General features: G+C 49.1%; 2 protein-coding genes across 2 annotated transcripts; both read right to left on the reverse strand.

The window, feature by feature from the left end:
- Positions 1–463: 463 nt before the first annotated feature.
- On the reverse strand, positions 464–3,398 carry LOC124236446 (granzyme H-like). The gene is made up of 5 exons (XM_046655456.1): positions 3,344–3,398; positions 2,058–2,205; positions 1,375–1,529; positions 931–1,190; positions 464–526 (listed from the first exon to the last, which is right to left on the reverse strand). Exons 1-5 carry the CDS (start codon positions 3,396–3,398, stop codon positions 464–466), a joined length of 681 nt encoding a protein of 226 aa, XP_046511412.1.
- An 18,587-nt stretch (positions 3,399–21,985) lies between these two features.
- On the reverse strand, positions 21,986–25,239 carry LOC124236447 (granzyme H-like). Its single transcript, XM_046655457.1, has 5 exons — positions 25,143–25,239; positions 23,961–24,108; positions 23,320–23,455; positions 22,858–23,115; positions 21,986–22,210 (listed from the first exon to the last, which is right to left on the reverse strand). The coding sequence occupies exons 1-5, from the start codon at positions 25,195–25,197 to the stop codon at positions 22,055–22,057; spliced, it is 753 nt and encodes a 250-aa protein (XP_046511413.1). The 5' UTR covers positions 25,198–25,239; the 3' UTR covers positions 21,986–22,054.
- Positions 25,240–25,810: the final 571 nt, after the last annotated feature.

The following is a 25,810-nucleotide window of genomic DNA, read 5'->3' on the forward strand; positions in this document are numbered from 1 at the left end:
AGAGAATTTTCTATGTCCCAAGAAGGAACATATTTTGGGGAAGAAGTTTGTCCTTTTATAATGGGCAGAATTCAGACTCAGCCCTTGCACAGGGCTCAGCACCACAGAGTTGTGACTGACAAACTATTCAGCATGGGGTTTATGGGGAAGCAGGACTGGAAGAGAAAGGAGGAATGGACAGCCCACAACTGACAGCAGAGGGCTGCCTGGAGCATGCTGCTGCGTGTTGAAAGTGGCTCAGTGAGTCAGTGAGACTTCAGTCATGCTCGCTAGAGATCCATTTATTACAGCCATGCAATCCCACTGCCCGCCCCATTGGAGTCCTGTCTCTGCCCCAGGAAAGATGGTCAGGCACAGAGGAAGGTCCGCACAACGCCTGCTATGAGCAGCACTTCATTATTCTCTTTATCCAGGGCAAGTAGGGTGACACCTTCATGAAGACTCCTGGAGGGGTGTCACTCTCTTATCCATAGGAGGAAATGCCCTGGAGCACATTTTCACAGACAAGGGGGCCCCCAGAGTCCCCCTGGAAGCAGAGAGGAAAGACTGAGCTTGAATCCTCGTGGTCCTGCCCTTCTCATCACCCCTAGGGTCAGTGATGTCTCAGGGGGCCACATGTGAGATCAGCCTTGTCACCTCCCTCATCCCAGGGCTCCAGCCTGGCTCTGACTGTTATAAGCAGCTCCACCCAGGCCAAGGCTTTCTCTCCAATCCTCAGGGAAATTTTGGTGAAAACTCTGCTGTGGGATGACTGATCCTTCCTCAGCTTTCACCCCTGATCTACTCTAGGGAAAAAACTAAAGATGGGATTAATGGACCCAGGCAGCCCACCTGTCTGGCTGAGGCATGAAGATATGGCCACTCCCATCCCCTAGAGCTCCCCATTTATTCTCTCCCCGGGTCTGTCTAGGTAGATGCTGGAAACATTACCTCAGAGCCAGTCTTAATCTTCTTTGCTTCCCCTACACAAATCTGCGTGGCCCCGTTGTAATAGCCAAGGAGGCAGGAATCACACACCTCATCCTTCCACACGGTCAGCTTCACTTCCTGCAGAGTGGTTGCTAAAATGCCCATTGAGACTTTCCCCAAGCCGGCCACGCTGCACACCTGTCCAGGCCTCACCTGGGTCTTGCCCCTGGGCGGGCTGAAGGGCCCCACAGCTGCAGTCAGCTTAGCCTCTCTCTCTCCAGCTGATGGGAAGAGGCAAGAAAGTCCAGCTCAGCCACTGCCCTGTGGCCTGGACAGCGCAATGGGGCTGCACTGAGTTCTCTCTCCCCTGAGCCACTGGGACTAGTCAGGTGGCCGTGATGGGAAGGAAGGAAGGGACAGGTCCCAGTGGGAGGGGAAGAAATCAGGACCCAGGACAGCATGAACAGTAGGGAGATTCCCTTACCTTTAATAACATGATGTCATTGAAGAGGTTGTTAGGATTATGGTGTAGGTGGTGGACAGCTTCTCTCACAGGCATGACCTGTTGGGTCCTCTCCTGCTCCTGAATGTTGTGGGCCCCCAGGGTCACGTTGATTGAGCTGCACAGAAAGTAGAGTGGGGACAGGAGGGGCATGGAGTCACAGGAGATCCAGCCCTGGAGCCATGAAGGGCGGGTGACAACCAGGGCAGGGCAGGACTGCAGCAAGGGACAATCGAGACAACAGGAGCTCTGGGTGCTGAGTGACTGTCCCCTGTGCTTCTGAAAAACCCTCAGGGAAGGACACTTGGAAGCTTGTCTTGCTTTCGGGCAATATTGTGAAAATACTCTGAGTTTGCCTTTTGATCTAAGGCATGCTTTCATGCTCCACAGCTGCTTTAGTTGACCAGTGTGGTCTCTCTTCTCAACTGAGCCACTTGCTCTCACATCTGACCCTCTGACTCCAAAGCTTATCTGTCCTGTTTCTCAATTTCCATGGACCAGTCCTGGTCTCAGATGGCTCCTCTCATGAGCTCTCATGGCCTTGAGTTACCAGGAGCCGTGGGAGCTCCCTGGGCTTCAGGCCCTGGGCAGAGGACAGCGGTCCCTGTAGGGGTCTCAGGAGTGTCAATTGTCTGTGGCCCCTCACCTTCCCCAGGAGTGAGCAGCCATCAAAACAAAGTCCTTTCTCAGGAGGACACTGCCACACCTGCCTTCATTCTCCTCCTCCACAAAGTGAGCCAAAGCCATATAGTGGTAGGAATGGGGCCTGGCCTCATGTCCTCTGATGATGTCCTCTGAAAGAAAAGACTGGAAGATGTGCTTTCTGGGAGTGGCTGTGGTCAGGAGGGAAGGCTCTGGAAGGTGGTGATTGAGGGTGGGGTCTATAGTGCCCTGCAGACACTGGGGCAGAGTCCTCCCAGGTTCCCCTTGCAGCAGAATAACCTTTTCTGAATGCCAAGCCTCAGAACCCCCTGTGAGAAAAGGGAGGACAGTGCTTGTTGTCCCCGTCCTACTTCTGCCCTTGCATGGAGGAGATAAGAGCTGTCTTCACGATGGTGGAGCCCAGGGGATCGTGGACAGGGCTCCCCTGATGCCTTCTGTCTCAGTGAGTCTCCCAACCCCTCTGAGCCTCTGCTAATGTCCCACCTGGTGCCCATATCTCATAATCTGTCTGTGAGCTTATGGAGTTTGATTTTATAAAATGCTCGTGTCTTAGGGCGTAACCCATCCTAGGATCTCAGTGAACCTTTTTTGCCTGCGTGAATGAATGGCCTTCGCTTAGTTTTAAACTGAGGTTTGGTGGGCTTTGTGCTGGTAGGATTGAAGGCCAATGGCATGCAGGAAGAACTTTGTGTAACAGCCAAGGGCTTGGGAAGGAAGTGAAAAGTGTGGCTGTAAATGGCTGCCCAGGGCTGTGACAGAAGTAAATCACCGAACGGGCCCTGGGTGCAGTCTTCCACCCCCTTCTGAGATCTACTGCACCCTGGACTCCCGTCCTGGGCAGGGATGAGGGGGTGACAGCACCGAGAAATGAAACTGGTTCTTGAGCTGGGCCCAGGGACAGGTCCTACCACTGTAGTCGGTTTGTCTGAGCTGCCCTTTCCTGAGTTGAAGGGAGGGATTTTAATTACTTGTCTTTTGTAGCATCACACCCTCTGCTGAATGCCTTGCTATGAAGAACCCGCTTTCCAGGTGATAAGAGAGAGGCTCACGCACGAACTATTTCAGTGGACATCCTCCCTTCTGGCCATCCTTGTTAAGTGTCTATGTAGCATTGGGTTTGTTAGTCTTGGCCTGGGATGGGAGCTGGGGTCTAGAAAGTTCTCGGGCTGAAATTGAGGAAAATCCCTGAATGTGCTGGGCAGAAGGGTCAGGTCTACAAAGGGTCTTGTGAGATGGGCTGGAGCCTCTGGAATGGGGATGGTCACTCACCTGTCCCAGCCTTGAGGGGCAGAAGAAAGGCCAAGCCGAGCAGGAGTCGCTGCATCTTTCCTGAAGTTCTGCTCAGGTCAGAGCTGCTGGTGTTTCTTCCTTCCAGACACACGGTCCCCGAGTGGAAGGCAGGGGTGTGGCTCAGGGCCTCACAGAACTCCTAGGGCTGTGCCCCTGGTTTTTCTGTATTATTGGGGAAAGTGGTTTGTCAAAGTTCTTAGGCTTGGGTTAGGTGACAGTAGCACTGTCACCACACTTGCACTCTGGGTACTGAATCACAAGGTGAAAGCAAGAAGAACAAACAAGAAAGCAAAGCCTGTGATAAAGCCAGCAGGGGAGCTGGACCCCAGAAGCCCCTCAGTGACTAAATCTAGAATGTCTCCATTTTCCAGCCATTGGCTCTTTTTCCATCCTGATAAACTCATGAATAATTATTTAGCAAGCTAGCTCCAGGGAGACGGGCAAGATGGCTCCTGCCATTGAGAAGACATCGGTCAGCTGGAGTAGACTGAGAATCTGTGGTTAACGTGCGGGCTGGTAAGGTCTGTGGTGGGGCCTCCACTTGGTGGCGGGAGATAGAGACTGGACTTGCCTTAGGGGTATGTAGAGCTGGACACACTCAAACACCCCAAATGGTAACCCCACTTCTTCTCTGACCACCATTCCAGCCTCGTATTTTGGAATACTCAGAATTCACTCTTTAAATCTAAATATTCTGTGATCAAGAGAGTTTCTCTTATCTCAAAATTTTGAACAAAAGACCTGGACCTGATATTCATTGGACCAAAGCAAACCATCAGCAGGTCCATTGGAGTTGAGTGGCCTGATTGGTTCATTCTTGGGTCGTATAGGACCCCTGGGCCTGAGGTGGGGACTGCTCCACACAAATTCTAGTGCCTGTTTTGTGGGGAGAGGGTTCTCCTAAAGGAAGGCTGGTTACTGTTGCCAAGTGATGGGGACTTGGATACTGGTCATCCTAATAATTACTATCCACTAAGTGTTCTCTGCCCAGGGTCCAGTGAACCATGGCTATCACGTCCATGGGCCCAACAGTCATAAACATTTGCAAACAGATTATCCCAACACTCTCACCAGTGTGATGACTGATGACAGAGCAATGGAAAGGAAGGCATTAGGAGTTCTAAACAGCCCCATCCCAGTTCTGTTAAAGCAACAGCATCTTATGAAGACATAAAAAAAGAGGGAAAGGCAACCTGCTTAAGCATTAATGATGATGACCTCTAGGTGGTGGCATTCTCGGAATTTTAATGTTCTTATTGCTATGTCTGCCTTTCCCTGTCTTTCTGTGATGAACATGTATTGCTTTTCTACCCAGTAAACATTTTCCTGTAGTCAAAGCACATGCATCAGTGGCAACCATTCAGCAGACCAATTCTTTCCAGTCTAGCCTTCTTTAAGCTGGATATTTTAAAAATGAGTTTACTTTTCTGAATCCATTCTTATAGAGAAGATTTAGACATTGCTGAAAAATATAAGAAAAATTTACCCAGTAGGCTATAGGCTATAGGCTATTTTGGTGAATAAAGGAGGAATCAACGATTTCCATTCTAGAGATGGAAGTTTATGAAGTCCCTAGCAGCCTCCCCTCCAGCCCACACTGCCCAGGGCAATTCTGGCCTTGACCCCAGAGAAGATCAATCCTGTTCTGTCCAATCCTGTCCAGATCAATCCTGGGGGCACCTGAGTCTGGGCCCTGCAACCTGAAGTATTGTTCTTTTTATTGAGGGCAGATAGCTTGAGATGGTGATGAAGACAAATGGAGATTTCCCCTTGTTTTTTCCAAAGGAGATTACACAGTGGGCCATGTTGTTACACATGAGGGGCCCCTGGAGTCCCCTGTGCACAGAGAAGGGAGAAGTCTCAGTCAGAGCCCTCTGGCTCCCCCTTCGCAGCGTCGTTTTCTCCCTGTTGCTCTCCTGCCCCTCTCTCAGGGCCCAGCTGTTCAGATGTCTAGTAGCTGATTGATTACCATTCACCTCGATTCTGTGTGTCAGCGGGGTAGGTGGATCCTCTGTGACCTACTCACTCCATGAGCCTGTGTCCTGGCTGTGTCCTCTCTCATGCTCAACCTGGTCCCAGGCCCTGCTCTTGTTGTGCCATTGACACAGGTGAAGACATTGGCTGGAGGGAGATGCCTGGGTTCCACATGCTGGGAACAGCAAGCCTCCACCCAAGACTGGACTCAGGTCAACCACTGGTTGTTAGGTGGGAGAAGGCCTGGCCATGTCACCCCAGCATCACTGTGTCCCTGGGGCAAGGGTGAGAAGATCCTTGTCTCCTTACACTTGCCCCGGCCTTCTTGTCCTTAGGGTTCCGCACGCACAGCTGGATGGACTAGTTGTAGTTTTTGAAGCGGTCCTTGCACTTCTGCTCATTCTGCACTTCTGCTCATTCTGCACTTCTACATCCACCTCCCAGAGTGTGTTTGCCTTTCTGCCACTTGCAAATTTTCCCTAGCCTGCCACACTGAACACCTGCCGTGGCCTCAGCCAGTCCTGGCTCTGTGGCAGGGCGATGGTCTTCACAGCTGGGTTGAGTTGAGCCTTTTTTTGCAGCTGGTCAGAAATGTGAGAGACGGCAAGTCAGGTCCTGCCCCCTGCTGGACTCAGAACCAGGGGTGAGATTGCCTCTACCCCCTGCCTGGAGTCTCCCAAGCTCCCTTCTATTACATTGACCCAATAGAACAGTCATGTTGGAAGAACGGAGGGGATTGAGACCCTGAATGAGCTGCCTGCTCTTTTGTGACCTGTGCAGTTTCACCTGAAAGTCAGCAAGATGGTACCTTCAGTAGCATGATATTGTTGACCTTTGGATTATCGTTATATTCCTTATGAGGGAAGGTTTGAACACAGGAATGACCTGCTGGCTGTTTTTCACTTTTCTGATATTGTGAGGCCCCAGGATGACACTTCTTTTTCTCTAAAGAAAAGATGGATTGGGTCAGCCACAGGAGCTAGAACTCAGTCTCTGAAAGGCAGGTTGAAGTTCCAGCCTAAGGCACACCTGTAGCTGAATCAGATAGGGAAGAAGAGAAAGTGGACAGTGTCACCCGTCTGTGCTCTGTGGCAGGGACCCAGCCTCGTTCTTCAGCAGCCTGTCACCCAGGTCTCGCTCCACACGTTCCACCCCTGAATCCCACAGTCACTGTGTCCTGGTCTGAGCAGATCAGATTGCTCCTCTGATTAGTCATTGGCTCTGTGTACTCAGGGACCTTCCTCAGTTATGGGCCGCGGTGTGGTACCAGGGTTCCCAGGAAGACAAGGATCCATTTGTAATCCTCATCTTCCATTACAGTTAGCTGCTCTCAGTATGAACTTGTCTCATACTAGGACCCCTCCTTCATCTGCTCCAGCTTTCTTTGTCATTGTAGGAAAGGACAGATGCCATGTGGGGCTGGCAATGCCTTCTGGCCCCTGCCCCATCTGATCTTCCCTGAAAGAGAAAATTGCCCTGAATCTCTGTGTTCATGGAAAAAAGGGAACGGACATTGGCTGGTGGCCTAAACCCATGGGATGATCCGAGGCTGGAGTGGTTGTAGTGTCCTCAGAGACCCAACACAATGAGAGGGGGCTGCAGGCTTTAGAGGGCAGCTGGCAGGCTTGCAGCATGGCTTGTTTCCTGGCCTAGTTCTCAGTTTGCACCAAGAGATGAGAAGCTCAGCCCTTCATATACTTGTTATATGAGCAAACACACTTCATACACTTGTTAAGGAGACTCTCCTAGAAGACCTGGAAATTACTGTCTCCCTCTGACCCTGGTTGCTTCTTTCACCCTGAGCTTCTCAGACTTCTGTGTCCTGCTTACTTCCAGGATGGGTCTAGTCTGACCTGAACATTTTGTGCTCATGGAGCTGAATTCTCTTGCTTCTTTCTCCCCCATCCTGAGTCAGGCACATAGTACATACCCCAGAAATGCTTGTCAGGTACATGAATGTCCAGTCCTCAAATCTGCTTTGGTCGCAGCTGGAGAGGAGTGATTTTAATGAAATCTGAACTCCAGCACAGTTTATCTTTCTCAGGCAAACAGAGGGCAGCATACAAAGGATGGGAATTCAGAGTGAGGTGGGGAAATAGGCTGGAGTGGCTGGGTGGGAGCCAGACTCCACTAGGGTCGTGGGAGCACTGGTAAGGCAACACTCGGATGGCTCAATTAGGTTCTGGATATCTCCTCTGGTAGAGCGGAGTTGCTATGCAGAATGGGGACACGGTGAAGGTCACACTTAGCAAACTGAATAGTAGCTGGGTCTTCTATGCTTGATCCAGGCAATAGCTGCAGGATAGATAACCACTCATTGCTTTGGAGAATGGGAATTATAGCGCTTATTCCAGCTTTCCCTTCCACCAAAATCATGTGCTATCCTAATACTAATTCATTTTCAAGCTGACAAGAATTTGAACCTTGGAAGTGAGAAGACCCACCAGGTCTCTTTGGGAGTGGATTTCTTTTGTGTAATTTCTCCACACTGCATATCTAGCGACAGATCTGGGGATCAGCAAATTTCTGGGAATGGACCGAGGGAAGGAAGGATCACAAGGAAAGCCTCATTGGGACACTGTGGAAGCATCTGATGGAATAAACCAGGCCTCTGAGGATCTACAGGGGCACTTAACTCCTCCAGCCCTGGAGGGTAGGAGATTGGCCATTAAGAACAGAAGCAGCAGCATCTTCTTTCACAGGCTGATCAGGTCTGAAGTTGTACGTGCTTTTTTCTTCCAGGCTTTTCAATCGTAGAGGTGAAGCAAGAAGGAGCCAGCTCAGTGACCACCAATTTCCTCCCAGTTCTATAGATTCCCAAGATTAGAGACTTCATCAGATCACTCTTCCCTTTAGAAAGAGGGGTTTGTGTGGTGACGGTTTTGCAAAAACCACATTCTTAGGGTGTTGATCACATGACTACGTTCACTTAGAAAGTACTGGACAGTTTGAATGGAGAAGGAGCTTTGGTGGGCTTTGGCATTAGCCAGACATGGTGTCCCCTTTCCCTGAGTGGGATCCTCCAAGAACATGAATATGACCCCACGATGCCTTGAATTTGAAATTAGGCAACTGTCTACTTCCTAAAATAGCATGCATCTATGCAATCCTACTTTTTGCACAGCTATATTTTTTTATGGCCCAAGAGTTTTTACTTTTATTTTTGGTGTAAATGTCAAAGTACCAGCACTGGTCTCTCCTAAAGCACCCCAGCCAAGAGTCAAGTCTTCCATCAGCTTCTTGGTAGTTTTCGGCAACAGCAAACTGTTGAGGTGGGGGTGAGAGCAGGGATTGGGGATGATGTGCTGATGGAAGGCTGTTGAGAGTGCTTGGAAGAGAAGGCAATGACAGAGTAGGAGAGTTTGAGAGGAGGGTTTGACTGAGTAATGCATGTGAGTTCACTCTGTGGTGCCAGGTTGCCCCAATAAAGCTAATGTTGTCCTCAACTTCTTGATATTTCAAAGTTTTAAAAGACTCCAGTGGTAAAGTAGTTTCAGACATGCAGATAGAGACTGAAAGGGGAGAAACAAAGCTTTGCCTCTCATTCTGAGTTTCTATGGTCACTCTTGTCCCACCTGGCACAGGTAATCTTGTGCGACAGTGAAGAACACGATGGAGGCAAAGATTCTGCCCCCAAGGCTCCCTGTCGCTGGTGAGGAAACTGGCATGGTTGCTCTCAGAGTTCTCTGCGCACAGGAGCTGGAGGGCTGTCAGGTTTTGGATAGGAGAAGTCTCAAGGCATCATGCTACTAACAATATGGGCAATCAGCTTGACAGTTTAAATTATTGTTCTTTGTTCTTATATAATTTAATATAGATATCAGAAGACTTCTGAAGTCTTATCTCAAAGTGGTTATAATGTTTTGCTGCTTTTGCATCTGCTGGATCAGTCATTGCCCAAACGGTGGAACATGTCACGTGTCTTCTCATTTTCATTCCCTGTCCCAGACATGGTTGTTGCTTACAGGGGACATCACTGTTCTCCTGCCTCTGATGACTGATGCCTACCCCCTACCCCTGATTTGGAATCCAAAGGTATGTTCAACAATGTTGTAGTGATTTATTAATCAAATGTGTGTTAACCTGTTGAGTTGTGAAGTACCTATTAAATAATGTCTATGAAGTTTTAGAAGTATAGAAAATCAAAGATGGTAGAATGTAATTTTTTCCCAAAGAAGTTGTTTATCATTTGAGTGTGTTTCGTCACTTAAAACCATGAGAGTTTTCACAATTTCCGCAGCTGATTTTGTTACCAAAACTGGAGACTGTTCCCTCGTGGTGAGTTAAATCAGACTCTTCACCAGAAGTAGTTGTGTCTCAAAGTATATTAAATAAGACTTCCCTCTCCCCTGAACCACTGGGACTAGTCAGGTGGCAGGGATGGGAAGGAAGGAAGAGAGAGGTTCCAGTGGGAGGGGAAGAAATCTGGACCCAGGACAGCAAGAGCAGCAGGGAGGTTCCCTTATCTTTAGTAACATGATGTCATAGGAGAGGTTCTTAGGATTATAGTCTGGGTGGCGGATGGCTTGTCTCACAGTCATGACCTGCTGGGTCTTCCCCTGCTTCTGGATGTTATAGGCCCCAAGGGAGACATTGATTACTCTACAAAAAAAATAGAGTGAGGTGGTGGGGTGCATGGAATCAAAAGAGATCCAGCCCTGGAATCATGAAGGGCAGATGACATGGGGGAGGGCAGGGCTGCAGCTAGTGGAAATCAAAACAAGAGGAGGACTGGGCACTGAGTGAGTCTGTCCCCTGTGCTTCTCAATGACATTGAGGGTAGGTCACCTGGATGCTTTCTCTAGCCCTCAAGTCACATTTTGAAAATACTCTGAGTTTCCCTTTTCACCCTAATGATTGCTTTCAGCTTTCCCAGCTGCTTTAGTTGGCCAATGTGGTCTCTCTTCTCAACTGAGTCACTTGCTTTCACATCAGACACTCTGACCCCAAAGTTTCCCTGTCCTATTTCTCACTTTCTGTCACCAGTCATGCTCTCAGATGGCTCCTCTCATGGCCTTGAGTTACCAGGAGCTGGGGGAGCTCACCTGGGTTGCAGCCCCTGGACTGAGGTCCCTGTAGGGGTCTCAGGAGGTGTCAGTTGTCTGTGCCCCTCACCTTACCCGGCAGTGAGCAGCCATCAGAACAATGTCCTCTCACACGAGGACACCACCACACCTCTTCTTTTTGTTCTCAAAGCAGACACTGAACAAACACCATGTAGGGGAGGGAGAGGGGCTTGGCAAAAGAGGGGAAGGGAACCTGCCTAAGCACTAATGATGATGATCTCGGGGTGGTGAAGTTCTTGGGAATTTTCATATTCTTATTTGTCTGTTCTGCCTTTACCTGTCTTTCTGTGATAAACATGCATTACTTTTGTACCCAGTAAACATTTTCCCATAGTCGAAGCACAGTGATCAATGGCAAACATTCAGCAGACGACTTCTTTCTACTTTAGCCTTCTCTAAGGTGGATATTTTGAAAATGAGTTTACTTTTCTGAATCCATTCTTACATACAAGATGTAGAGATTGTTGAAAAATTTGCTCAATACGCTATAGGCTCTAGGACATTTTGGTGAATAAAGAAAGAATTAATGATTTCCACTCTAAAGATGGAAGGTTATTAAGTCCCTGGCAGCCTCCCCTCCATCCTCCTCTACCCAGTGCATTGCTGGCTTCTGTCCCAGAGAAGATGGATGGATCAATCCTGGAGGCACTTTTTCCATGGGGTAGAAAGCTCGAGGTCCCGGTGTAGACAGGTGAATTTTTGCCATTCTTTTTTCCAAAGGAGACAATGTCCTGAGCCACCATGTTTCACACAAGGGAGCCACTAGCCTCCCCCTGTGGGCAGGGGAGGAGGGGCTGGGCTGGGCCTTCTCCTGCTCCTCCTCTCCCTTATGCCCTGAGGTTAAGCAGTCTCTGTTTGGGGGCTGGGAGTGAGATGTGGGTCACGACAGCCTTTGTGACCTTCCTCAGTTCTGGACCCCCAGCCTGGCTCTGACACTTCCCTTCTTCTCCTCCCCTAGGAAGAATTTGCCTATAAGTGGCTTTGGTAGAGTCTCCTATCCCTGCAGGGTGACAGGACCACAGACTGAGTTGGTGACAAGGCTGAGTACACAAGGATATAGCTAGTTCCCTCTGCCCCAGATCTCCTCAAGCTTGGCTGTACCCCAGGCTGGGTGTGGACAGTGCTGGAGATCTCACCTTAAAAAGAGTCTTACTCTTTGTTGGGTCCCCCACACATATCTGGGTGACGCTGTTGTAATGGTCTTTGTAGTGAGAGATGCGTTGCTCATCCCTTTGGATATCAAGCTCTACTTCCCACAGTTTTATGGCGAAGAGAGTGCTCCCACCAAGGTGCTCCCAGTCAGCCACACTGCACACCGTCCCTGACTTTGCCAGCTCTCTCCTCCTGGGCAGCCTGAGGGGGCTCACAGAGTCAGTCAGGTTGGCCATCCTCTTCAAGCTGAAGACAGAGAAGAGTAATTCACAAAGACTCCAGGGACAGTCATGGAGTTGCCCTCTCCACAGCCCTGAGACAAGTGAAAGGGTCATACTGGGAAGGAGGGACAGGAGTGAGGTTGTGGGGGATGCAAAACCTCAGGATTAAAGTGTGCAAGAACCAGGGGAGCAATGTGCCCTACCCTTAGTAACGCAATGTCCTTTGAGAAATTCCTAGGCTTGTAGTCTGGGTGGGGGATGGCTCCTCTCACAGGGATGACGTGATGGAACCTTTCCTGCTCCTGGATGTTGTGGAGCCTCAGGGAGAAGTGGGTTAAGCTGCACAGAGCAGAATGGGATGTGCAGTCACAGGAGATGCACCCCAGGAGCCATGAAGGAGGCAGAATAGACTGGGACATGGCAGGACTGGAGTACCAGGGAATTACAGCAGTGGGGCCCTGGGGCTGAGCATCCCCCTGTCCTCTGCTTCTTGGCATTCCAAGCTACCTGGCAGTTCCTGGAGCAGATTCCGGGTGCTCAGTCAGGTGCAGAGCTTGCCTTTCTCTAAGCAAAACCTTGAATTTCTCCCCTGTGCACTCTGGGCATGGAGCATGACCTCAGCCTCCTCCCGATGCCACCTTTGACCAGCCCGTCTCTTCAACAGGCCGCTTGCACAGACCTGTCCCTCTCTCTCCAAAGCTTACTTGTCCTCTGAAGGGCTCTTCTGTGTTACTAGGTGGCCCAGCTCTGCAGCTCCTGAGAAGGCAGTTCTCTATGAAGTGTCACCAGAAGGGTGGGGCCACATGCTGTTCCTCACCTTCCTCAGCAGCCAGCGGCTGCTGTCAGCACAAAGTCCTCACACATGAGGAAACTCTCACAGCTTTTTCTTTTCTCTGGAGTCTGGATCAGAAGAAATACCAGATAGTGACAAGAATAAGGATTGGCCTCATGGCCCCGGATGATTTTCCCTGAAAGAAGAATTCTACCCTGCTTGCCGTGCTCATGGAGTCACAGGCTGGAGCAGGGAACTGAGGACAAAGGAGAGCATGACGGGAAGGAGCTGGAGTGGCAGACAGTGGGGTCTGTTGCAGCCAGAAGCAACCAAGAAGGGGGCCCTGCAAGTTCCTGGCATTGAAACCCAGGCTTGCCTAGTGACCCTCCAGACTCAAATTCTCTCTCTGTCAAAGAGAAGAGCAGCCTTCGTCCTTAATTCCTGCTGTAGACTCCTGTGTGGCAGACAGGAATGGTGTTTGGAACAAATGACGAAGGCCTGCTGAATCCTGAAAAATCCTTTCCCTGACGTTCTCTGAGTCCTCTCCTCCCTCTTCTTATCCTGACCTCACTGGCTGCTGGTCTGTAATATTCGGAACATGAGCTCAAGAAGCTGCGCTGTGTTTGCTCTGAATCTGCTTGAGCCTGACAGGTCATAGGTGCCCAGTAAATGTCTTGTCTTCTCCAAAGAATGGCTCCCAGTTAGCCTCTGAGGAGTGTAGGTTGGGATAGTCCTGGTGGGGTTCTGAGAAGCAGGCAAGACGGAACCTGCCAAAGCTGCTGTGCCCATTGACTGAAAACTTACCAGAGAGAACTTGAGAGTGAACCAGCTGAACATCAGTGTTAAGGGAACTGGGATGCTGCCAGCTCTGGGATCAACTGGATCCTTAGCTTCTTTCCTGGGCGGCATGGGAGTGACAAAGCTTGGAGAAGGGAATGGAATTGGAGGATATCTTTTAGGACATTGAGTTAGAAAGCTACTGGGCCCTACTTTGATTTCAGAAGCCAGCCCCTTTCTCCAAGCTGCCCTTTGCTCGGGAATTAATTATTTCCCATTCCCAGCTTCCAACCTCCTTCCCGAGGCCTTTGTAAAAGAACCCACTTTCCAGATGACAAGGGTAGGGCCTTGGGAGGAACAGCACCCACTGGCCCTCCTGGAGAAAAGCGTTCTGCCCTGCCATTCCTGCTGAGTTTTCATTATGCGTCAGATTTGCTGGTGTTTGAGGGAGTTTAGACCTGGAGTTCAGATAGTTCTTGGATGGACCAGCACTAGGATGTGTCTGAGTGCAGAGTCTGAGCAGGGCTGAGCCAGTGAGGGATGAAGCTGGGCCTATGTTAGTGGGGACAGTCACTCACCTGACTCTCCCCTGTGGGACAGAAGAAATGCCACCATGAGTGGCAGTGGCCACATGTCCCCAGGAAGGCTGCCCAGGTCACAGCTGCTGATGCTTCCTCTTTGTCGTCTAACTCCAACGGTCTCCTCAGTTTTGTGGCCGTTATCGCATAACCCTCTGAATGCCTCACACTGCCATCTGATCAAGTCCTCGGGCCTGAGTGGAACAAGAGCTTATCAGTCACCACACAAGCACTCGTAGCTCTTGTGTCAGTGCTGACCATACTCACAGAAAGCAGGAACTGCCGGGTACATGTGGCGTGGTTGAAGATGTTGATCAGCCAGTAGCAGGTCCCTGAGCCCCAGCAACCTGAGTCTTGTGATGATAGATCCAACACTATCTTCATTTCCTCGGCTCTCTTTGGAGCTCATTATTGAGGATGATTATTTGTGGAGGCTCCGTTCTCTGTGAGACTTGGGGGTATTGATATGAGATACCTTGCTTCTAGTGGAGGAGACAAAACCATCAGGGATCAGACAAGGGTGGTGAGCATGATGGTTAGATGGATGGACAGAAGGTGTGGCCATGGCTGAAGAGGGCTTGTTCCATTCCTAAAGAACTGAGTGATTTAAAACAACAACCAAAGTGATTTTGTCCACAAATCTGCGTTTTGCTCTGGGTTTAGTGTGGATGGGTACCCTCTGCTCCCCTTGGTGTTAGCAGAGGCTTGGTGCCTGGAGGCCAGAATCACCTGAAGGCTCGCTCACACGTGCCCAGTGGTTGGTGCTGGCTGTCTGCTCGGCACATCCCTTCCTCTCCGTGAGGGCCTCTCAAGTAGTCTCTGCACATGGGTTTGTAGGGTCTTCCTCACATCATGATGGTGGGCTTCCCAGAGTGAGCATCTCCCAAAAAGAGAGCCAGCAGGCAGAAGCTGTGTTCTTTTTATTACCTAGATTTGAAGTCATAATGTATCACTTCTACCCTATTTCACTGGTTCGTGGCATCTAAAGCCCCCCTCAGCCCCATTTAACAAAAAAGGTCACAAACCCACCTGTGAGTGGGAGGGCTGTTGCAGTCCTGTAAGAAGAGGCTGTGGGATGGGAGATATACAGAGGCCATCCCATCAAAACACAATCTGTCACGCTGCTCTAGGTGCCTGTAGAGTTGGTCAGAGGCTCTGATGTGTCTAAGCCCAGGTCACAGCCTTTGATTGGCTGGAGTCTGCTTACTCCAAATCCTGTGTCCTAAGAATGGAAGATTGTTGGTTCTCCCCAAAGTTATTCTCCTCAATGAATTACTGATACCATGTGAAGTGGGAACAGATGCAAGGGAGCCCAAGCAGTATTCTCACACCACTACCCAGAGAACTACATTTCTGATATCCCAGTACCATTCTCTACAAGAGTTATCTTGATTATCTCCCCATAATGGAAAAGAATAGAGAGTCATGGAATTGAAAATACTGTTGGTTTTAAACATGATGATCCCAATTCTCTTAAAAAGCGGTAGAACTTTAGTTAAAGAAACAAGGCACAATGTCAGTGGTGACTCTGGAATGGGAACCACGGTGAACCAGAGTGAGGTGTCCAAGCCTTGCCTGTGTGGCGTGGGGCAAATGCTCACACCAGGCCTGCCTCTGTGTAGACAGCCTCCTCACCCCACATTACCTCAGACACCCGGCACTGGGCTGCATGGCTTGGGGTGTCAGAATACATGTGAGGCGAGGATGGCAGCCAAGTGCAGGGAGTGGATGCCCAAGTTGGGTGAGCAGGGTGTTCACACAAGGGGTTGTCCTAGTAGGTGGTATTGGAGCTCAAGTGGGGAGACAGAGACCTCTTCAGGGGGGCAGGCTGGTGCCATTTGTCAGATCAGGCTGCTTAGGGTGCGGTGGGCTTTGGCTTAAAGGGGCTGCTGATGTGGAATGCCAGAGCCTACATGGAGGAAGAAGGGGACCCACATAGGGGAAGATGGGAATGTGGGAGATTTGTTATATAAATCTCTGTGAGGATTAATCTAATAAGTAAACATAGTAAAGCTAATGATTAGATGTCTAAAGATTAGTTGATATTGATGATATGAATGTTAGTTTCCTGGGTTTGGTGGCTGGAATGTGGTTATGTACGAGTGTCCTTGTTTGTAGGAATTACACTCCAAAGTATTTGGGAAGTGACAGAGCACCATGTCAGTAACTTTGCCCTCTCACTGCTCAAGAAAATAGAAATTCTTTGTATTGTACTTGCAATTTCTCTGTAAGTTTGAGATTGGTTTAAAATTAGGAGGAAATCCATAGCTTTCACATATACAAACAGCCATCAGTTTGAAGATATAAGTATAAAGAAAATCTATTATAGAAGCAACAAAAAACCCAAGATGCCAGGAAAAGCTTAACCAGAATTGTGAAAAATCTATTCGAGGAAAACTTTTAAATAGTCCTAAAACCACAAAAATAGACTTGAGAAATAGAAAGATAGTCTTAGTTCTCAGATAGGATGGATCTACACCAAAAATGTATAATTTCTCCCCAAAGTAATATATACATTTAATGTGATTCCTATAAAAATATCAATTTTTCACAAGTTCTAGACAATTTCCAAATTTATCTGGAAAATAAACAAGCAAGATTAGCTAGGAAAATTGTGACAAAAAGGAAAAAGACTAGTAATGGAGAGGATTAACACTGTCAGATATTAAAAAATCTTATAAAACTTCTTTACTGAAAACAGTGCGGCCCTGACTCATGAACAGAGAGATGAATCAAACAGAAAAAGAAATCCAGAAACATTCCCCAGTACATATGGAAATGTAGTTTTTCATAAGGTAGGATTTCAGATCATTGGGGAAATGATGGACTTTTTAATAAATGACACTGGAACAACTAGACAGTGATTTGTTAAGAGATTAAGTTGGAGTCACATTTCATGTAAACCACCAGAGTAAACTCCAAATAGATAAGATCTTCAAATATACAAAATAACACCATTCATGCACTAGAAATAAACATGGGTAAATTCCTTTATAACTTAAAAAAAGGAAGGCCTTTCTAGAAATGACTCTAAATCCAGAAACATTAAAAGAAAAGATTGATAAATAAACTTCAATATATAAATAAAAAACTTTTTTAATTTGTATGCCAAAAAGCATGTAAGCAAAATCAAAATACAGACAGCGAACTTGGAAAGAAAAAAACTATTGCAATACATATCACACTTAAAGAGCTAATCTATCTAATATATAAAGAACTCTGAAAATTCAGAAGCAAAAGACCAACACTTGTTAGAAGAATGGGCAAAAGACAAGACAGTTCACAGTAAAATATAATTAAAACATAATGAAGTCTTATCTCAATCATATTAAGAGAAATGGAAATAAAATATGGAAAAAATGGAAATAATAATTCTACCAAGACACTCTATTTCATCTCAGGTGGCTGAAGTTCTGAAGTTAAAGAGCACGCTCCATGAGCAAGGCTGTTTTCTTTGGATTGGTGTGGCAGGATATGTCTTTATTTTCCCTTCCATCATTTTGCTCTCATCCTATCCATGTCTTTATATTGGAGTGTCTCCTGTACACAGCACAAAATTGGTCTTGCATTTTTAATCCAGACTGACAGTCTCTGCTCTTTAATTGGAGTGTTTAATCTGCTTACATTTCATGCAACTACTGATAGGGGTAGGTTGTAGAATACCATATTGCTATTTGATTCCTATTTGTGTGATTAATTGTTTGTTTCTGTGTCCTGCTTTTCCTGCCTTCCTTTGTTGTATCTCTTTTTGCTTTCTTTATCGGCTTTTGGTTAGATCTCTATATAGTATTTTAGTGAGTACTGTAGGATTGCAATATTCCTCCTTCACATGTCACAGTCTGCTTTGAATTAATATTATACCACTTCATATAAGAACATTTCAATAAAATATTTCCATATATCCTCCCTCCCACCCTTTGAGTTATTTTTGTTATACATTTTGCTACTATATTGCATAAATCCTAAACCATTTTTGCCTTAAATAGTCATTAACCATTGAAACAAATTTATATAAAGTCTTTTATATTTGGTCACATTTACACTTTTTTTATTCTTTTTCCTTCCTTCCTACAATGGGGATCATTTCGCTTCAGCCTGAGGAACTGCTTTTAGTCTTTCTTGCAATGCAGGTCTGATGGCAACAAATTCTCATAGCCTTATTTTTCTGAAAATGTCTTTGCTTTCCCTTAATTTTTCAACAATATGTTCACTGAACATAGAGTTCCAGAAAGAGGTTGCCTATCTCTTTTTTCTTTCCAAACATTTAGAAATGTCATCTCACTGTCTTCTGACTTCCATCATTTCTGATGAGAGCTTATTGTTAATCTTATTGTTGTTTCTATACAGTAAAGCATACTACTTTCCTCTCTGTCTACTTTCAGCCTTTTGTTTTCATCTTTTTTTTCTGAAGAAGATTGGGCCTGACTTGACATCTATGTCCATCCTCTTCCACGTTTTTTTGTTTATGGGGTGCCTGTCACAGCATGGCTTCATGAGCAGTGTGTAGGTCCACGTCTGGGATCCAAACCAGCAAACTCAGGGCCACCGAAGCGGAGTGCACAAACTGAACCACTGCACTGCTGGGGGGGCCCCTATCTTTGGTTTCTACCAGTTTGAATATTTTATGCTTACATGTGGTTTCCTTTGTTCTCCCCAAGCTTCACTGAGCTTCCTGAATCTGTGGATGAGGAATGTCATCTAGCAATAGTCCTATGACGAAAAGGAACCAGTGGCTGCACTTCTTTTATGGTGAAATGTGTTTGTTGGACAAAAGCAGTGTTGTGTGGAATACCAAGACAGGAAATCAACCCTGTGAGTTCTGTAAGTCCACAAAGGGGGAACCAGCAGAAGTACGGTGGTGGGCAGGAAGGCAGAACCATCCCGAGACACGTTCACGAAAGAAATTAGCAAGATCTCACTTTCCTTTGGGCCTCTCTCTACCAGGAGCTGGCTTGGCGGTTCTCTCCCTGCCATCCTGGGACCCAGCTCTTCTTGTGGGTCTGGATGGAAGAAGGGGTGATGTGGGTGACGTTTGGTGAGTAGAAGCATCTCCTTGAGGTCATTGTAGAGATATTTTGTTTATTTTTATTCTTAAATTTTAGTTACAAACATGTTGAGCAACAGAAGGATCATTTCCTCAAAGGCAGGAGTGAGGTAGAGAATACTTCCACAGATAAAGGAGATTTGAAGGAATCAGCAGGATTAGGGTGCTTACCCACGCCCATCCAAATGTGCCCCTGAGCAGACTTCAGCTCACCAAGGGAGGCCTTGGAATCCTTGTCACAGAATGGCTGCACAGCAGCCCAGAGGTTTTCTCTCCAGGGAGGTGTGTGAGCAGAAGCTCAGCTCTTGTTCAGGGATGCCAGGAAGTCATCACGGGGCGGGGGTTAGACCACATGTCAGGGCTCTTGCTGGCCTGGCTGTCAGGGTGCCTGGGCTCAGTCCAGGCTCTGTTCTAACTCTGTCGTCCCTTCAGTCGGCCACTGCCCCCTCCTGGGACTGTGTCCCTCCCTCATCTCTCACAGGAGGAGGAAGACCTAGACCAGGGGTTCTCAACATGTTTTAACCACAGAACCATTTCCCCAAGTACATGTGATATCTAAACTCAATATGCACGTGGCTGGGCTACTTTTTTAAATATTATTTTTGCTTTGCTTTTGGCATTTTCTCTTTTGTATTTTTCCATCAAGGATCCAGGTTCTTAGTATGTCTTAGATACAGAGATATTTTTTTGGCTCCAGATCAGAAGCTGCGTGTCCTCATTGCTCTCCCCTTTTGAAAGTGTCCGCAGTCATGAAGAGATGATGTTGGTACCTGCTTTGTGCACAATATGATGAGAAAGGCCATGCCTGTGAGGGATACATGATCCCAGAGTACGTTCCCCTTGTGGAGAGAGGGTAGTGCTGTGTGTGTTTGGAGCAGTAGCTCAGAGCTGGGACATATGCTCAGCTCCCAGGTCGTGACCCAGATGAGTGGCAAGCCCTTGGAGAGATGACTGCTGGGAGTATTTCCTGAGCTGAGCCCAACTCAGGGAGATCCTCATTCAGCAAAGGATCCAGTACTCTATGTGCGGCCTCCAGCCAAAACCCTCCTAAAGTAAAAAAATCTGGGTGGTCTGGAAACTATGGATGCAGCAGTAACAGTGATGGTCTAAAGAGGAGAGGCCTTTCTCCAGTTTTCCAGAGTGTGTGAATCTCCCTGAAACTGGTTTGATTCTGCGCAGGCAGGAGGTACAGTAACCACAGGGATCATGTTTCCAGCCAGTCCAGTTGGATGGGTGTTTAGAATCTGACTCTAGTTGCCTGCAAGCAAATACGTAATACAGTTTTTCCTACCATCTGAATCTGTGCAATGACGTTCCTACCTCCCACTTTTGAGGCAAATGAAGGTAAGGCTGCCCTCACTGCCCCTCTCCCTCCCTACGGGCTGCCCTCTCCTCTAGGTGAAGACAATGCTCCAGTGGACAGAATTTGGTGACTTCACCCAGAGAAACTAAATGACTAATGTCATTTCCAAATCCCACGCCTTGCTGTTCTAGAGTCACATGTGCTCACGCTCACACGGACTGTGACCAGCAATAGGAACAGAATGCAAGTACTTTATTCCTGTGGATTTCCCACGAGATCTAGGCCATGTGCACTCATGTGAGGAGGCAGAGAGAGTTACATGATTTGGGTGAAACTCACATTGTCAGTGTCCCTCGGGTTCTGATGACAGAGTCTGTATTAGGTCCACTGTGGATCCCCAGTGCCAGGCCCTTAGGAGCTCAATCAGGGTGTGTTTGTTTATTGATGGAAAAATGGTGCTTTCCAGTCCTACTGCAGAGAGGGTAGGGCTAACTCAAAAGGCTAAGACAGCCCTAGGCGTCCAGTAAGGGGTCTTAGCCTAGAGTCCAGGAATGACTAAGAGTGACAGGCTGAAATGTACTCAGGCCACTGAATGACCAAGTGGCCAATGCACCCTGAGTACTTGAGGAGTCACTGGGCTGAATGTGAGGGATTGAGCTGGCCTTGCCAGGTGAGAGATGGGGCTGGGGTTCTGGAGAGACAGCCTGCCTGCTGTGTTCTCCATGGGTCCCGCCTTTTGCCAGCATGAGCCTGATTCCTTGTGGCACTCTCTGCCATGGCGTGAGCTAGCCTGGCATCTCAGGGGAGAGGCCCTGCTGGAACCACACGCAGCTCTGGGTGTCCTAAGAAGGAGGGCTATATGGATGGGGCCAACTCAGATCAGGCTTGTGTGGAGGGGACAGGAGTTGGTGGACTCTGAGAACTCCCAGTGGAAAGCAGGGATGGAGAAGAAGGGGCAGCCAGGAGACTGGAGGGCAAGCTGGGCCCCAAGGTCACAGGAGGGTAGGGAGGAAACTCAGGCTGGGTGAGAACGAGGAGCTTCTCCAGAGACCCACCCTGACTCCGCGTCAGTTCCCTGGCTGTGGGAGAGAAATGTCCCGCTCAGGCAGCCTCTCCCCTCCCCAGTGTGTGTGGCTATGCCACTGAGCTGCAGCCCCATGCTTGCCTCCTTGGTGTCCAGAACCCATCGTGTCATCCCCCTTCCTGTCTGCCATATAACACAGGGAAGGAGGTAAGAAGTTCACCCTGAGCCCCAGGACCAGAGAGGTTCATGTTTTGTCCTGATGGTGCTCAGCTACAGCCCTGGCAGAAGTGTAGATCCAGAGATAGGTGTGGGTCACAAGGAGCTGGGGAACAGCCTTGCATGAGGTTTGGGGGAGATGATGGTGGGAGGTGGAAGAGGAGGAACCAGATAACAGCAGATTTGTGCCATTGGCCTTCTAAGCAGTTAGTGCCTGTGAATGAGGGTCAATGAATAAACGAGAAACCAGCCCTTCCCGCTCAGCTTAGAGACATTTATTTAGTTATGGTGTCATTCTGGATCAGCTCCAGAGAAGGTGGGCTGGTTCCTACAGTTAGAGGCTTTTAATGGTTTTCTTTTCTTTTTTTTTTTTAAAGATTTTAGTTTTTTCCTGTTTTTTCTCTCCAAAGCCTCCCGGTACATAGTTGTATATTCTTAGTTGTGGATCCTTCTAGTTGTGGCATGTGGGATGCTGCCTCAGCATGGCCTGTTGAGCAGTGCCATGTCCGCGCCTAGGATGTAAACGGGCAAAACCCTGGGCCACCTCAGTGGAGTGCACGAACTTAGCCACTCTGCCATGTGGCCTTCAAGGTTTTCTTTATCCAGGGAAGAAAGCTTGAGACTTTGGTGAAGGCCCGTGGAGGAGTCCCGTCGCATCTTCCATAGGAGACAAGGCCCTGGATCAAGTTGTTACACACAAGAGGGCCCCCGGAGTCCCCCTGTGGACAGAGAGTGGGGAGGATTGAGTCCGTGCTTGCCCTGGTCTTGCCCACCTGAATCCCAAGTGCCTTCTCAGTGAAGGCTGCGTGGCCTGGCCTCCATGTGGGAGATCAGAGAGCGGGGCAGGCCCCTGTGGGCCCCTCAGCTGCCCAGTTCTGACCCTGGACATTGTCCCAGCTTCATTTCACTCAAGGGGGGCCTCCCTCTCCTCCCCCAGGTCCTGGATCCTCTCCCCATGAGGGCACTGTGGGACTGTTATTTGGTCTACCATTTAAGGACATGGAAGCAGGCAGGTGGGGCTGACACTCAGCATGGAGGGTGAGCCATTTAATCAAAATGGGAGCCAGCTCTGAGGAGCCACCTTGTTTGACTGCTGCACACCCAGGGAGCACTTTCCTAACACCTGTGCCCGGTGTGGGGCAGAGTGTTGCCAATTCATCTTCCGAATGGAGCACCATGTTTGGATGCATCTCAGGCCCCTGGTAGGCTCCCAGAAGGCCTGTGACTCCCCACTCTGGCTTTTCCCCCTTGTCTTCCCAGGAGAAAGATCAGAGTCTAAGGGGTGAAGGAGTTCCCACTGCTTGGGTTTGAAAGTCCCAAAACACCCCTCTCCCCAGAGCCAAGCTGGGTAGATGCCCAGTCTTACCTTAAAAGAAGACTTCTTTTCCTTCGGGTCCCCCACACAAAGCTGAGTGGTACGGTTGTAATTGCATAAGTAGGATTTGCACACGCGGTCCTGCTGCACGGTCAGCTCCACCTCTTGCAGAGTGACTGATGCTCTGCGATTTCGGGTGACTCTCCCCCAGCCAGCCACACTGCACACCTCTCCAGGCCTTACCTGGGCTGTGCCCCAGGGCAGGCTGAGGGGCCTCACAGCTGCAGTCTGAGTAGCCTTTCTCTCCAGCTGATGACAGAGGCAAGAAAGTCCAGCTCAACCACTGGCCTCCTGGGCCTGGACACCGTGATGGGGCTGCACTGACTTCCCTCTCCCCTGAGCCACAGGGATTAGTCAGGTGGCCGGGATGGGAAGGAGGGAAGGGACAGGTCCCAGTGGGAGGGGAAACAATCTGGACCCAGGACCGCAAGAGTAGCAGGGAGGTTCCCTTACCTTTAGCAACATGATGTCATTGGAGAACTTCTTACGTTTATAGTCTGGGTGGGGGATGGCTTCCTTCACAGAGATGACCTGCTGGGTCCTCTCCTGCTTCTGGATGTTGTGGGCCCCCAGGGTCACGTTGATTGAGCTACACAGAAAGCAGGGTGAGGGGTGTGGGGGGCATGGAGTCACAGGAGATCCAGCCCAGGAACCATGAAGGGCAGGTGACAGCTGGGGCAGGGCAGGGCTTCAGGAAGGAGAAATCAAAACAACAGGAGTATTGGGCAGTGGGTGACTCCGAGAGGGGATTCTGGGAGCTTTCTCAGCCCTCAGGTAATATTGTGAAAGGACTCTGAGTTTGCCTTTTGACCCTAGTGAATGGTTTCATCCTCCACAGCTGCTTCATTTGACCAGTGTGGTCTCTCTTCTCAACTGGGCCACTAGCTCTCACCTCTGACCCTCTGACCCCAAAGCTTGCCTGTCCTATTCTCACTTTCCATCACCCAGTCGTGCTCTCAGATGGTTCCTCTCATGAGCTCTCATGGCCTTGAGTTACCATGAGCCGGGGGAGCTCCCCTGGGCAGCAGCCCCTGGGTAGATGATGGGGTCCCTGTTGGGGCCTCAGGCTGTGTTATATATCTTTGTCCCCTCACCTTCCCCAGCAGTGAGCAGCCGTCAGAATAAAGTCCTGTTGCACGAGGACACCGCCACACCTGTGATTTTTCTCTTCAACCAGAAATTGAACAAATGCCATGTAGGGTCGAGAGTGGGGCCTGGCCTCATGTCCCCCGATGATCTCCCCTGAAGGAAAAGTCTTAGCTACTTGTGCGTTCCCAGCGAGTCCACCATGCATGCGTCACCTTGACGGCAGGACTGCTGGGCATCTGGGAGCCCGAGATGGCCTGGAGTTGAGAGGGGCTTTCCCTCTAGAAAAAGGAAGAGGACAGGCTTGGCCTGTGAATCTGTCCTCCACAGATAATTGGAGGTGAGCATATGCGTCTTAGGGACAGCAAAATCCTAGAGGCTCCTGTGAATTCCTCTCCTGACTTTGCTTTGTTTCAGGAGCCTTTCTAAGGCCCTGTTGTCCTGTGATGTCTGGGATGACGCTGTTTCCAGTGGCCAGGACTGAGGTTTAGGGACCTAGATGTTGTCGTAGCCTGTTTCCCATGGCCCGACGCATAGTGGGGGCCCAAAGCTGTTTGTTGGCTGCATGAAGGAATGGCCCCCGATGGGCCTGAAGGAGAGTTTGTAGGGCCAGTGCTTGTGGGATTCTGGAAAGCAGAGAAGTTCAGGTCCGCAAACAGTGGCTGCATCCTGGAAAGAAGGGAGCTGCTAAAGGCCTGGGAAGAAAAGCAGAGCTGGAGAAGGGACTGAGGGGCCTTGGGACTGAGCAAGGAATCAGCAGTCCTCTGGGGACAGTGGTCCCACCAACTCCGGGGTCTGCAGAGCTCCAGACTTCTCTCCTAAGCTGACGCTGAGGGGAGCATCTGTTCATCCCAGACCTGGAAGCCAGGCCCACTCTGCCCTCTGCAGGGGAATTGATTATTTTCTCTTTTCCAGTTTTCTTCTCTCTGCCATGCACTTCCAGTCAACTTCCACTTTCCAGATGGCAAATATAGGGCCTAGGGAGGGAATAGCACCCACTGGCTCTTCTTGAGAACTGCCTTCTGCCCTGCCATTCCTGCTGGTAGCTTACCCAGCGTCATACTTGGGATTCTGAGGTGGGACGGGAGCTGGGATTCAGAATGTTGCTGGTGGATGGATGGATCAGGGATGTGCAGAAGGGGCAGGAGATCTGTGCCCACTGTGTTTGGGGGGAGGGGATGGTCACTCACCTGCCTCTGTCCCAGGGGACAGTAAAAATGCCAGCAGGAGCAGGAGAGGCTGCATCTTTCCAGGAAAGCTGCCCAGGTCAGAGAGACTGGTGCTTCCTCCTTGCTTCTTTTATCCCCGAGGAGAGGAAGGAGGTACAGATGGGATCAGTGACCTCAAGTCCCCCTGTGGTTGTGTGGTGCTTCATCAGAGATGGCTTTCTATGAAAGCTTCCCTCCCCCACTCCTGCCTGAAGATGTCCTCTGGGTGGTTGTGTGGGAATCATGCAGTGACCACATCGGAACCCACAGTGGATGACTCAGGGTGGACCACTTGTTCCAGCCTAGAGCAGGAACCCAAGGGTACAAAGTGGAGACTGTGGGCTGTGGTATCAGCCAGTAGAGGTATTGGAGCCCCAGAAACCTGAGTCCCCAGTGATGGAACCACCATGCCTCATTTCCATGTTGCTAAGTCCATCAGGATTTCTTCAGCAGATGTGTATTTGGGCCCTTCTCTGTGCCATGACCAAACATAGTGGAGATGTGTCTCCTTCCCTTAGAGAGCTTTCTGTCTTGTGGAGGAGAGAGAAGCATCAGTGAGCAGAGCACAATACGGGAAGGGCCATAGCAGAGGGATGCACAAGATGAGCAGAAAGCATGGACACCATCTACCAAATCCATGTAGCAACCCG

The sequence above is a fragment of the Equus quagga genome, chromosome 2, assembly GCF_021613505.1.
Source record: "Equus quagga isolate Etosha38 chromosome 2, UCLA_HA_Equagga_1.0, whole genome shotgun sequence".
Classification (NCBI taxonomy): Eukaryota; Metazoa; Chordata; class Mammalia; order Perissodactyla; family Equidae; genus Equus; species Equus quagga.